At 40.5% G+C, this 13,731-nt stretch overlaps 2 protein-coding genes across 2 annotated transcripts in view; both read left to right on the top strand.

Annotated features, from left to right (window-relative positions):
* FMO5 (flavin containing dimethylaniline monoxygenase 5) overlaps positions 1-407 on the top strand; it is a 49,097-nt gene extending 48,690 nt beyond the window's left edge. The window contains exon 8 of the mRNA XM_047724923.1: positions 359-407. Coding sequence (XP_047580879.1) covers positions 359-375 — 17 coding nt within the window. The 3' untranslated portion in view covers positions 376-407. The remainder of the gene's footprint in view (positions 1-358) is intronic.
* Positions 1-11,106, top strand: part of PRKAB2 (protein kinase AMP-activated non-catalytic subunit beta 2) — a 17,304-nt gene extending 6,198 nt beyond the window's left edge. Inside the window, exons 5-8 of the mRNA XM_047724924.1 lie at positions 149-269; positions 2,992-3,125; positions 3,823-3,891; positions 6,200-11,106. Of these exons, the coding sequence (XP_047580880.1) occupies positions 149-269; positions 2,992-3,125; positions 3,823-3,891; positions 6,200-6,277 (402 nt within the window). The 3' untranslated portion in view covers positions 6,278-11,106. The remainder of the gene's footprint in view (positions 1-148; positions 270-2,991; positions 3,126-3,822; positions 3,892-6,199) is intronic.
* The last annotated feature ends 2,625 nt before the right edge of the window (positions 11,107-13,731 follow it).

Here is a 13,731-nt window from a genome sequence, read left to right on the forward strand (position 1 = left end):
TCAGGATTGATGGGCTCCTACACTGGAAGATTTCTCTCTTGATTAAAGATGGAGGTGTCGAGCATGATCATTTTTTAAAATAGGAGAGTTAGATGGAAGAGATGAATTTAAAACAGGGTATATGAATATTTTCCTTTCATTGTTTCAGCCTGTGGTTACCAGTCAGCTTGGCACAATTAACAATTTGATCCATGTCAAGAAATCTGACTTCGAGGTGTTTGATGCTTTAAAGCTAGATTCAATGGAAAGCTCGGAGACATCTTGTCGAGGTAATTTTATAGTATTTGCTCATTCTTTTTTTTTTTAAATTTTTTATAACTTTTTTTTTTTTTTTAGATTTTATTTATTTATTTGACAGACAGAGATCACAAGTAGGCAGAGAGAGAGGAAGGGAAGCAGGCTTCCTGCTGAGCAGAGAGCCCGATGCAGGGCTTGATCCCAGGACCCTGGGATCATGACCTGAGCCGAAGGCAGAGGCTTTAACCCACTGAGCCACCTAGGCGCCCCGTATTTGCTCTTTCTTGATGTGTTTTTCCTATAATGCATGTTTCTTCCCAAGAGTGGTTTTGTTTTTCATTTTCTCAGGAATCCTCTGAATCACATATGTGTTTTATAGCCATATATATATAGATAAATATGTGAATATGTGTGTATGTGTGTATAACACATATTCATATATATATCTATATATATGTTTGTCCTCTGAACATTTAGGTCTTGTCTGAGAGGAAAAAAAACTCAGTCTAGTGTATTTGATTTCAAACTTTTTAACCAAGATCTACAGCAAGACGTTTTTTTTACACATTGTAACCCAGTCTCTCTCTTCCCATCTCTCTTCCTGTCTCCATCTCTCTCCCTCTCTTTCTGTCTCACACACACACACACACACACACGTGCACACTGTAAGACAAGTCGCAGCAGAATGTCTGTCTTTGTTATATGTGATACACTCTATTTTCTATTTTATCCTTTCTTTCATGAGCTACTAATGGGTTATAGTCTATAGTTTAAAAAGCTGTTTCTAGCAATATTTCAAGTTTTCATTGACCTTTTGGCAGTTTCACCAGCTGAGACTAGTTCTGTCTGGTTTGCCTTGTTTAGTTGCCTCTGCATTAGCTTAATCCTGCCAGTTTGATAGCTAGGCTAGGTGTTCCACAGTTTTATATGGCCCTCCAGCTATGACTGTTTCTGGGGAGAAAGGGTTACAAAACCCTCACAACTCTTTTGTGTGTATGTTAACTGAAATTTTATAAGATTTTGATGAAAAAATAAATTTCCTGTTAGAGGAAAAGACCTGTATCCTTTTGTTTCTCCCAATCTTACTTTTTCCCATGGCTTTCATCACATTTGCTACAGCATCAGAAGACTGATTTGCTAACCATGCTCACAGTTACCATTTTAGTTATTATATTAAAGGCTGTAACTGTCTAAAGAATTGTGCACCCTGTTCCCAGTGGGTATACTGTTCCCTTGCGAGTTCAAAGCCTGCCCAGGCTACTCACCAGCTTTGAAGTCACGCACAGGTCCTTTAGCCTTTCTGGTTCTCAGTTCCATATCACGATAATCAGAGGCTTAGAATCTCAGTTGATTCTCATCTGTGGAGACACGACCCAAAGTGGAATCTCAGGGTACAGAGGTGGCTTATGCAGCTTCTAAAAGACCAATCAAGGGTATAATAATTGTTTATGAAAATCGTAAAAATAGTTTTCATTATACAAGCCCAGTAAGTAAAGCTGAACATTCTTTTTGACTGGTGGGGCAGTGATTAACAAGGGCTTGATTATACTGAGTTAAGTGATGAGACCACTTGCAACTCTACATTTTTGGATTATATGATTCTAGAGAAGCAACTGATGAGCAGTAGATAGGGAATCATCATTCTGTAGAAAGAAGACGCGCATACTTTTGATATCTCACTCTTCCCTCTTTCACCAGTTTCCTGATCTACTTTGTGTCTGTATGGATTTGCCCATTTGGGACCTTTTCATATAAATGGGATCATGCAGTGTGTGGTCTTTGGTGTTTGGCTTCTTTCACTTAGCACATTTTCAGGGTTCATCCATGTTGTAATATGTCTCAGTACTTCACTCCTTTTTATGGCTGAATAAAGTTCCATTGTAGGGATTCATTAGCCGTTGCACATTTGGATCGTTTCCACTTTTTGTATGTTAAAAACAATGTTCTCAACATTTGTGCTTAAGTATTTGTGTGGACTTGTTTTCATTTCCCAAGAGTATAATTGCTGGGTCATATGCCAACTTCAAGTTCAGCTTTTGGAGAAATTGCCCAACTGTTTTTCAAAGTTCCTGCACCATTTTACATTCCCAGCAGTAATGGGGATCACACAAGTGTTCCAGTTTTTCCACATCCTCACCAACCATTATTATTGTGTGTGTTTTTATTATAGCCATCTTAATGAGTGTGAAGTGATATTTGATTTACATTTCCCTAACAACTACTACATTGTTAGTAAACTTGTCCTCATTGTTGCAATCATTGTAGTATCAGCAGTCTTAGTGTTTATAGCCTTGTTATCTGTTCTTGTGTGGAAAAAAGAAAAAATCTAATTTTTTCACATCGTTTGGCAGTTTACAAGGCATTGTCACGTCTGTTATCTCCTTTCATTCCTGTGAAAACATTGTGAAATAGGGTAGAGATTATCTTTCAGTTTATTAATGAAGAAACTGACCATATTAGAAGGATTTGCTCTAATCATACAACTGAAAAATAGAGTAGCTCTTCTCTGAACCTATGTCTTTCACTTCTCATCCCCTCCTCTGTCGTCTACATCATGTCACCATGTTGAGGAATTTCAGGGTTCATGTTCAAGATGATTCAGACTTTTTCTTTGCATTACAGTTGTAGACCAGCAGGTTACAAGTTTATGATCTATGACTGTATTTAATATTAGCTGCCATGTATTGATGGTTTTTTCCATGCAGTTTTACTAGCTCCACAACTTTCCCTTATATTTGGATAAATCTCTTCCAGACCTTTCCAGCTCTCCCCCAGGGCCTTATGGTCAAGAAATGTATGTGTTTCGATCTGAGGAGAGATTCAAATCCCCACCCATCCTACCTCCTCACCTTCTTCAAGTTATTCTTAACAAGGACACTAATATTTCTGTGAGTACTCTGAGAATTGCTGCAGCATCTGGGGGTTATTAGGACTATTTGAGCCAAAGTTAGTAATCCTGGAGGTCAGGATTATTACAAAGCTATGTTGAGAATATAAATCATACATATCTATAGCATTACAGGTTCCTTTTTCCAGGGCCAGGTTGTTACTTTTCCAGGTACTAATATCAAAATCCATAGTTATCTTCTGGTCCTAATGAATTAGAACCAGAGCCATGGATTGCTAGAACTGATTTCTGGGACTTCCAGTCCAACACAAGATAAGGCATACTTACCATTTGGGGATATACAAAGGGAGTATATGGGATTTGGGTTGGTTTTTGGTTTCTTTTTTCCATAAAATTTACATCTTTAGTCAATCCACTTGATTCCCACTAAGATTATTTTGTCTCTTAACACAAATCTTCTATATGTGTTGTGGACAAGATTTTTGTTTTAGTTCTATTAAAGGAGATAAATAGATGCTAAGGCTTAGAGTTTCTGTCCTGGACTCGGAATTTTCCTAATTCTCTGTAATGAGAACATAAAAATTGATATGTACTAGGGTGAGTGTATTATTTAAAAGAAACACACATTCTAGTTTAGCATTTCTCAATAGTTCCAAAGAGCTCTAAGGAAGAGTAAACTGTTTCAATCAAAACTGTGCACTTAACTCCATTTAGTGATTTTTTTATTTCTCTCTTAGTGTGACCCAGCCTTGCTTCCTGAGCCCAATCATGTTATGCTGAACCATCTCTATGCATTATCCATTAAGGTAAGTGGTGGGCCTGCCTCTTTCCCAAAATGGGAGGGCAGGGGTAACATGTTTTCTCCACTGCTTACTTCCCCTGCTACCTCACTGACGCTAAAGCTGTGTATAAGGTCAAATTATAGGAGATGAACTTTCTTTTTTTTAACTGGTAGGTGGGTTTTTTGTTTGTTTGTATTTAATCTTAGTCCCCATCCCTATGTTCTGGCTAGCTGAATTGCTCTGTGATTGAATGAACTTGTTTGCTTCCTGGTTTCTTTCTGGATAGCTATAACCTTTGTACCATGTACTTCATTAAATTGGAGTTCACAGCACTAGGATTTCATTTGCAGGCAAAACAAGTTGATCTTCCAGTTCAGAGAATGCTTGGATGTGATTAAGGCTTTTGCTTTTTAAAGGTGGATGTGAGCTGTCCTTGAGTGCTGCATCTCTCCACTACACCAGGTGAAGGAGGAATGTGACCAGATTTGCTCTGTCCCCTCCAATTCTAGATTCCTTAGCTTCTCCGCCGCATTAGAGTCTGGGTTGAAAATACCTTTTCAGTCTTGTCATGTCTTTGTGGTTTGGCTATTGGAGTGGAGTTTTATATGACTCCGTAGTTATCAGACTAGGCTGACCATTGTCAGAATCACCTGGGGAAATTTGTAAAAATACAGTTCCAAAGCCTACAGCCCCAGAGATTCTGAACAAGTCCATCTAGGATGGACCCCCCAGTACTTGTTTTTTAGACTGCTTTTATTTCTTAGGTATGCAGCCAGATTAGGGAAATCACTGATACAGCTACCTTTAACAGATGATGTGGTACTTTTCAAATATATATTATTGAATTTAAATTTTATAATAACCTTGTGAGGTAAGTATTATTTTTAACCCCTGTTTTATAGATAAAGAAACTAAGGCTCAGAGAAGGTCATAATACTAGTAAGTACCAGAGAGAGGACTCAGGTCCTCCTGTCCTCATTCCACGTTCTTTCCTAGAGATCTCTGTGCTAGGTCTTTCCAAGGTTTTTCTCTCATCTGCTCTTCATTTCTACCAAACCGTTCCTGGAGCCAATTTTTTTTTTTTTACCTTCCTAGCATCTGTCATATTTAGGCTGTGATCAGCATACTCCGGTCACAGAATATTAATCTGAGAAGCATTCATTGTAGATAACTCAGTGTATGGGAAATTGGGAAGATGCATTGGTTTCTCAGTTGGATTTGCTTGGGTTCTTTGAATCAGACTGAATTTTGCCTCCTGTAATTGCTCCTTGACTATCAGCTGATGCTCCCGGGCCTACCATCTCCTCCTATGGCATGCCCTTAAGCTGTAACACAGCCAGGGAAAGAGTACCTCTTACTTGGCACATTGGTTCTAACGCAGATCAGGGTCTTGATTACTGTGATTCAGCTTGCACTTGACCCACTCCAGGTTCTGTCAGAGTGTTTAGGCTGTGTGAGTTGATCCATTGGATTGAGTGTCTTTTCAAGGAAGATTTTTGGGGTCTAGTTTGTTCAAGGATAGAGGGGGATTCCTGAGTCTCTTCTTGATTAGAATGAACTTTTTAAGTTCATCCCTGTATGAAATGGAAATTAGACTTTCTTTGGGGCTTGGAAATGGAAAAAAAAAATCACTCCCCTTCTCACTGCATTTTATTTTATTTTATTTTTTTAATTTTTTTTAAAGATTTTATTTATTTATTTGACAGAGAGAAATCACAAGTAGGCAGAGAGGCAGGCAGAGAGAGAGGAGGAAGCAGGCTCCCTGCTGAGCAGAAAGCCCGATGTGGGGCTTGAACCCAGGACCTGGGATCATGACCTGAGCCAAAGGCAGCGGCTTAACCCACTGAGCCACCCAGGCGCCCCTCACTGCATTTTAGACTTCTACAAATGAATGTCAGGATATCTTCCCCGCCTGCCATGCTAGTTTTAAGCCCAGTATTCAAATTTGAGGTTGGGAAGGGAGTAAGAAGGTAGGAAAGTAATATTTCTTCAGCATCTGCTATGTGTCAGGTACTGTGCCAGATAGTCTCCTATGACCACTTTCATGGTAGGTGTTATCCTTTGTCCTGATGAGGAAAGAAGGCTTAGAAGCATCAAGTAGATTATGCAAGGCCACAAATAGAGTAACAGTTGGAGTCAGGATTGGAATTTAAGTTGAATTGGACCAGCCTGTTTATATGATACCAACTCTCTCTGTTTTTTTTTTGTTTGTTTGTTTGTTTGTTTTTCCAACTCTCTCTGTTAAAAGTGAGTGACTGTGAAGGACTGGTGGCTGGAAGAGCCACCTGTCATCTGAACTAACGAATCAGCTACATGTTTCTTTCTGTTGTAGGACAGTGTGATGGTCCTTAGTGCAACCCATCGCTACAAGAAGAAGTATGTCACTACTCTGCTGTATAAGCCCATCTGAAGGGATCCCTTCCTGCCTCCCAGGATTTAAGAGAAGCATCTCCCTTGCCTTTCTAGACTGGACCAGTCTTACCTAAGACTGGAAGGCTAATTTGCTTTGAGGCTGATATGTGTGTTTCAGAGCCTTTGAGTAGGATGCTCTGCTTTTCATTCGATTGCAGATGGGAGCTTTATGAGTTCATGGAATTTATTTTAAGACAAAAAAGTTATATATATATGTGTGTGTGTGTGTGTGTATTACATATATATGCACATACATATATATATGTATATACGTATATATACACACACATATATGAGAGGAAGGTTAATGGAAGCCTCCTAGCTAGATGTGTTCTCTCTGCTTGTGGGGACTCACCAAGACCAATTTGGGGGAGCTGCAGAAAGACCAATTACAGGAAGCTTGTTCCCTAAAATGGATGAAGAGCCAACTCTCAGGATCCTTGTTGGGTAGAGATTCTGCCACTGCTACCTTGGCTTTCCAACGGATGGGATTGTGCCAGACTTCTGCCCCACTTACAGTTGCCTCCTTGCAGGGGCAGCTTTCCCTTGCATGGGTTCTCTGTATTCCTAGAGTATGTGGCACTGTCTGTGCTTTTTATACCAGATACCCCACAGGAACCCTTTCTCATCTCATTTCACATTCTTACTTTGATAACCTCCCTCAGATCCTATACCTGACCCATCCCTAACACAGAAGTCACTGGCCAGTGACCCCTTTCAAGGCTATGTGAGACCTGACCTACCACACAGACTGGGGCTGCCAGGAAGTCTCCTTTTCAGCCCAGCACAGGCCCAGGCCACTTTGTTACCACTTGTTTTCCCTTCTACTAAAGAAATACGTCTCAGCATTATAAGAAAGGCAGAGGGCAGAAGGTCTACTTTCTTAGTTTAGTGCCACAGCTTAGGCTGTCTTGACACATTCCCATAGGTTAGTCCCACCTGGCCTGGCCCTGCTTCCGTATTTTCTTTTGCAGAGCAGACAGCTTCGAAGGTGGGAGTGGAACCAGGGAACACTTTAATGTCTTTTATCTTTGGGAGATTTTTATGCGCCTACATTTTTCTTTAGTTAAAAAATGCCTCTTCATGATTCTTAAGACACTGAATAGGAAAATTTTAGGCTCTTGATAAATGGTTCTCAAGATTCTTCAACAAGAGAGTAGTCATCTAGCCCTCTGTAGTCTTACATTAGTGTGGCCAACCCTGTGCACATCACTAAACAGTGTTCTAGAAACAAATTTGGGTTCCTTTGGTGCACCTAAAAATTATCTTCAACTCAGACTTAGTAGGCCAAGAAGCAAGAAGATATCCCTGGGGTTCCTAACCATGAATAGTATTGCTTCCCTGCACCAAGTACAAACAGGACCGTTTTGTTTTTCTCTTTTTTTAAAGTGTTTGATGAAGAAGTGGGGTCAATGATTCTCATTTGTGGAATGAAAAGTAGCTATTCAATCCACTCTTAGGGTTCAGAGAGAAAACTTTTTTTTTTTTCTTTTTTCCAAGTATCTATGGCTCTTCCATTAAGGATAAATGCAAGTCAAAACATTCAACACTGAAAGAGGCCAAACTTGATGCTTGAGGGACACCTTGACTGTTAGGATGAGGCACACTGAAAGGGCACCCATAGGTCAGTTTAGCTACCTCCTTTCTTTCTTGTTCAAAGCTGATGACACAGCTATCTTTGGGTGTGTAGGCCTTAGATCCTGGGAGTGAGGCAGTAGGGCATGGGGTTGTTTTGCTGGGAATGCAAATTTCTAAGTGCTTTGGTGGTTACTTTCTGAGAGTAAATACTTAACTTTAAAACTTTGAGCTTTAGCTACGTGAGGCCCCTTTCTGCAGCAAAACACTTTTGTGGTCCCAACCACTTTTTGAGTGGTGTTTCATTTAAAAAATCCAGGCCAAATCCTATTATAACCAACTCTCAAGATCTGCACTGTCTACAGTTATACTATTGTTTTTTTTTTCTAATACCCATTAGATAAGTGGGGCATATAGGAGGATTCAAAGCCTTGGTTGTTACTTGGAGGGTTTTATCACACTATTTCTTGTCAACAGTATTGAAGTGTAATTGCCTATGTGTTTGTGTATTAAATTTTTTACACAGATGTATCAGTAGAGTGGGGCAGGAAAAGAGATTCCTTCAGTTTCTCAGGCCAGCAGCTTCTGTGAACTGGCTCTGGCTCCAGTCACTGGTGCTGGTGGCCTTCAAACCTTCCTAATCTGGATATGTGCAGAAAGTGTCAGTTTCCTGAATTCTTTGGTAATCTCCCAGCCAAATGTGAAATGAGAGCCTACCAGCTGATACGGAAGAGGATAGGCAAGGGGAACTGAGTGATGCCTCCTTTAGCACCGTTCCTTCTCCACACTCCTAATGCACCCTTTGGGCCTGATAAGCCTATTACACACAGTCTGTCCCCAAGAAATTGTTCTAGAAGGTAGAGAGGGAAGGAGGAAGGTAGCCCAGAGTACAACCTATTCATTCTTCTGTGTTGGTTAAAGGGGTAGTTTATTTTCTAAAGAAGAGAGCTTGGCAGATTTTGAAAATGAAAAAAGGCAGAAAAAACCCCCACCTTTTTAGCTTTTAAAAAACATAGCTTTTTTGTTTTTGTTTTTGTTTGTTGTTGTTTTTTCCTATAGGAGTTTCACAGAGTCAAAGTTTGAAAATCACTCTTCAGGAGTGCTGATCCTTCAAGAAATACATCATGATTTGGGGGTTGTGAGGAAAAGGAAGAGTGCCTGAGCTAAGGATACTGGAAAGTTAAAAGGCTTAAGTAACTCAGAACTAAAAATAGCCTTTTTCTTGTGGTTAATTAAATGAGACATAACATACTGATATCCTTTGGATCTCATTGTGCAAAATCTACTGTATAAACATCCCTTTGTCTCTTGTTCCTTTTGTCTACCCTTTCTTTTATATTCTGCTTTACCTTCATTTGTCAAGCTGACTTTACCAGAGCCTTAGGTCAAATATTACCTAAAACAAATGTTTCGTCATCCTGCTGGTCTGGTCATGGTTAAAGCTTGCATTAAGCTTAGAGTTGAGGGGCGCCTGGGTGGCTCAGTGGGGTTAAAGCCTCTGCCTTGGGCTCAGGTCATGATCCCAGAGTTCTGGGATCAAGTCCCACATTCAGCTCTCTGCTCAGCAGGGAGCCTGCTTCCTCCTCTCTCTCTGCCTGCTTCTCTGTGATCTCTGTCAAAGAAGTAAATAAAATCTTAAAAAAAAAAAAAAAAGTTAGAGTTGAATGGGATTGGGTCACTGTAGGTAACGCCCCCTAGGAGCATGCCTGGCCTCAAGTGTATTGGCTTTTTTTTTTTTTAAACAATGCTTATATGGTAGAGAAACCCTATAAAAGAATAGTCCAAGAGGAGATTCTGAGAGGATCTTACTAATCCCAGGCCTCCAATTCTTGTCTCTCGTAGACCTAATGGATCTGAGATAAAAACCTTTGCAAAGTGTCGGTACTCCGTGTATGCTGCTAAAATGAAGTTAAGTTTGGAAAGAAGTGTTACCTTCAGACTCTGCTTATATTAATCTGAGTATAAATGAAGGAGACATACTAATGATAGAATCCCCTGCTTCTAATTGGGGAAATAGGGCTTTTAAATTTTGACCTCAACTAAAAATGATATGCAATAGTCTATGTTGTGTGTGTTCGAAAAATATTCTATTCTCAGAGATTTCTAAGTCCTCACGTAATAATGACTTGGGGCATAGGCTATAAGCAGATACATAATTTGTTCACACATTATTCTGACACATCCTTAAAACCAAGTCCTTGCTGTCTTCTACCAGGGACTGATAGCTCCAGTTACAGATGGAGCACCTGGGAGGGCTAGGGATTAGGAAGACTCTGGATCCTAGGCATTTATTTTTCCTTAAGCACCCACCACAGTGGAAGATTGAAGAGCTATCACTTCTGCAGTGATCCTAGACCTCTGGAGTAAAAAGGCCAATCTATTATTTTTAAACTATAAGAAGAAAGAAAGAAGTCTCAAGAGTCTGTTACTTAAGAAATCTAATTCTTTTTTTTTTTTTCTTCCCCTTCCCCCCGCCCCCTTCAGAAAGCACCACCTGCCCCTCAGCTTCCCCACATCACTTCCCCCCACCCCCTCAAGAAATCTAATTCTTAACAATGGAATCCCTCTAGGATTCAAATGTGGACTTTGCTTTTCTCTATTGTGGTTTGAAGTGATTAAGTTTCATTAAAAATTAAATTTTTTATTAGTTCCAATGTTAGTTGGAGTTGAATTAATTGCATTGGAGCACAGTGCTTTTGCAGTAAGATTGCTGTGAAACCACTGGATTTTGTAGTCAAGTGGTCAAGGGATAACTACCTACCATAAGTATTATATTATGTATTTGATCATCTTCTTTTCTGTTCCCATCCAAAGAACACTTACCGTACCTAGGTTGTGGTTTTAGAACAGCGAAAGCTCACTGATGTCCATTAGTCCTAATCTGCACAGTGGGCCTCATAAGTGAGACTTGTTTGAATTTTGGTAAATTGAAGGATGCTGGTTGTTATTTCACTGAAGCATTTTGAATGAGTGCAGCTCTGTCATAAAGGGGGAGTAAGACTATAATTTGGAAGGGAATTAAATATGTGAGTCCTCCTTTAAATGGTGCTTTTTGTAACCTTTAGTGCTGAGGTACAGGGCTGCTTTTCAGCATATAAGAATTGGCATACAAGAATGGGTTTCAAATCTTTTCCCCAAATGTCATTTGTCACTGGACTTTGATATGTCTGAAGATTATGTGATGTAACACATACAGAAATGTGAGGTTTTCCCCAGAAAATTGTTGAATAAAAGTATTATACAGCAATAATATTTGAGTTCTTCATTGGTCACTGGTTATATTATAAAGATCTATCTGCTTTGGTGATCTCAGAACGTAAAGAATGCAAACTGCCACACAAACACATTTGAATAAAGAGAGGTCATAGGTGTGGACAAAAGTGGTGTCATCCAACCATCTGCCAATTTTCCTCTTTTTCAGGCTATCCCATCATTAACTAGAGGAATGTGAACTCAGGGATTTGAAATGTGGCACATCCTGTAAATCTGTGTACTTAGCTATTATCCTGTGCTAGATTTGCTGAGGCCCTAGACTAAGGGTTTTCACCTGTGTGTACATTCATATCCCCTACGCAGGTCCTATGAAAATATTGGTGCCCCATCTATTACCTCCATCCCTAATTAGATGGAAATCTCTGGTATGGGATCTAGGCATCTGTACTAGAGTCCCCAGATGATTCTAATGCACATCCAAGGATGAAGATCCGACTTATTCTTACTCTCAGACAGATACTTCATTGTATATGAAAGTGGATTGTGTGCTTTATTCTGACAGCAAATCACTCTTCTCAAATGGCTTTGTTCGTGATGTTAACAGGATAATTTTTGTCTTCCATCCCTTTATTTCACAGAATTTTTACATAGCTGAGCTCTAGACTTTGCCTAAAACAACACAGTCAGACTCCCCTATATTTGCCACTCTACAGTGTCTAAAGTGAGTTAAATTTCCTTAAGGGAGATAAGAGAATGACACGGGTAGTTACTACAGGGTGAAAACAGTAGGGGAGGTGATCAGTGAAGTGTGAAGGGGTGAAGTCGGGCAGGTGATGAAGACGAGTGATTGCAGACAGAAGAAACGTTCACCTTAACCCCCAGGAGCAGGTCAAGAGACTAACTGCCATCAAGCAAAGTGTCAGATATGATGCAGACTCAGCCTCTGACCCAATGCTCTCCCAAACATCATGCACCATGATCTCTAAAACAGCATGGCACCAGAATTCTATCAATGCCCAAACTTGCATTGGTGTGTGGTTCCTAAAGCATTTTTCTCTGGCCCACCTGGTTTGGGGTCTTGTATTCCGACTCTCATCCTCTGCACCGACACAATACACATTGCTCAAAGACCTCATAAATCTCTCCGCTTCCCGTCCCCCGCCCCCCGCCACTGGCTTACATGGCCAGTGTTCACAGCACATATGCAAGTCTGGAGTCCTTTCTCTCCCTAAACCCATTCTTTGGCTCCAGAGCAGTTACTCTGCTGAAGATGAATTTCTCCATGCTCTCCTACCATTTGGAATTCTTCAGGCATTTGGTTGTGCTCTGAAGGAAGCTTCTGTCTTGAGAGTTTTCTCTTTTCACTGACTGCCTAGAAAGGAGGGCAAGGTTGTCAGAGGTCAGAAGACCTAAGGTCCATATGATGTAGGATATGTTTAAACCAAAAGTAGGTTTTCACAAACTCCTTTACTACTTCTGAACTAGATTCCCTTCACTCTACAGCCTCCAAAGCCCACTTGCTAGTGATAGATTATGATAAGAACATCAGGCAAGAATACCGAGCACCTGAAAGAGCCACTAAGATTATTGCAGACCTGTGTACCCGACTCGGGGCAAGTCTTAACCTGAGGCTGACTGAGTCCTCAAAACTATGACCTATACCCTAGCTGAGTTCATGTTTTTAGGGATCTTTGTTATAGATTACAATAGTTCTGGGTCACAATTAGAAATCAGATCTTGCAATAGGGAGTGGGATGGGTGTTGCATTCAATTGGATCTCAGAAAATATTTTATGGGGCCAACCTGAAGATGGTAATTCTTTTATTTCCCCAATTAGAAGATTTGGTTCAGAGGTCCTCTAGAAGAGTGACCTAGAGTTAGGATATCTGCAGACAAAGTAGAGGACTTTGACAATCCAAGGATCTACCAGATAAAGAGCCAGTCTGAGCTCAGAATTTTCAGCTAATCTAGAGAACTGTATCAGCAACCGGGTCTGGATGAAATAGGGTAGAATTCTCCAAGTGAACTGAGATCACTAGTCTTATTCCCTGTAGCCATTTGCTGATTCTGGGCATGGACTGAAGACAGCTTTGCCCAGGCAGAAGGTATCTTGAGGGGGTAAAGTAAAACCAAGAAAGCTCTTGGTGGCACATGGTAGTAAAGGGAGGACTTGAAAACCTGAGGGGCTTCAGATGCATGGTCAGTTTTCTCCAAAAGATACTTACTGAGGTCTGAACTTGCAATGGAATGCTTAAGAGCTAGCACAAAAGGCTTATAAAAGGTGGAGAGAAATCTCCCAAAGTCTGATGATGCTCAGGTGACAAAGACAAATTATAGCAAGGGGGCTCTACTGAAGCACATGGTCCCAAGACATTTGTCAAGCATTGGAGTGACGTGGGGGTGGGACACAAAAGAACTGTATTAAAAATTCTTAAAGGAAAATATTTAAAGGAAAATTCCTCAGCTTTGGAGACCATTTGGCTTCCAAATAACTGCGTATGAAAACAAAACTGAAGAATACCTATAGGAATATGAGGCGCCTGGGTGGCTCAGTCACTTAAGCATCTGCCCTCACCCCAGGTCATGATCTCATGATCTCAGGGTCCTGGGACCCAGCCCCATGGGGGGCCCCCTGTTCATCAGGGAGTCTACTTCTCTCTCTCC

This window comes from Lutra lutra, chromosome 4 (assembly GCF_902655055.1).
Source record: "Lutra lutra chromosome 4, mLutLut1.2, whole genome shotgun sequence".
Taxonomy (NCBI): Eukaryota; Metazoa; Chordata; class Mammalia; order Carnivora; family Mustelidae; genus Lutra; species Lutra lutra.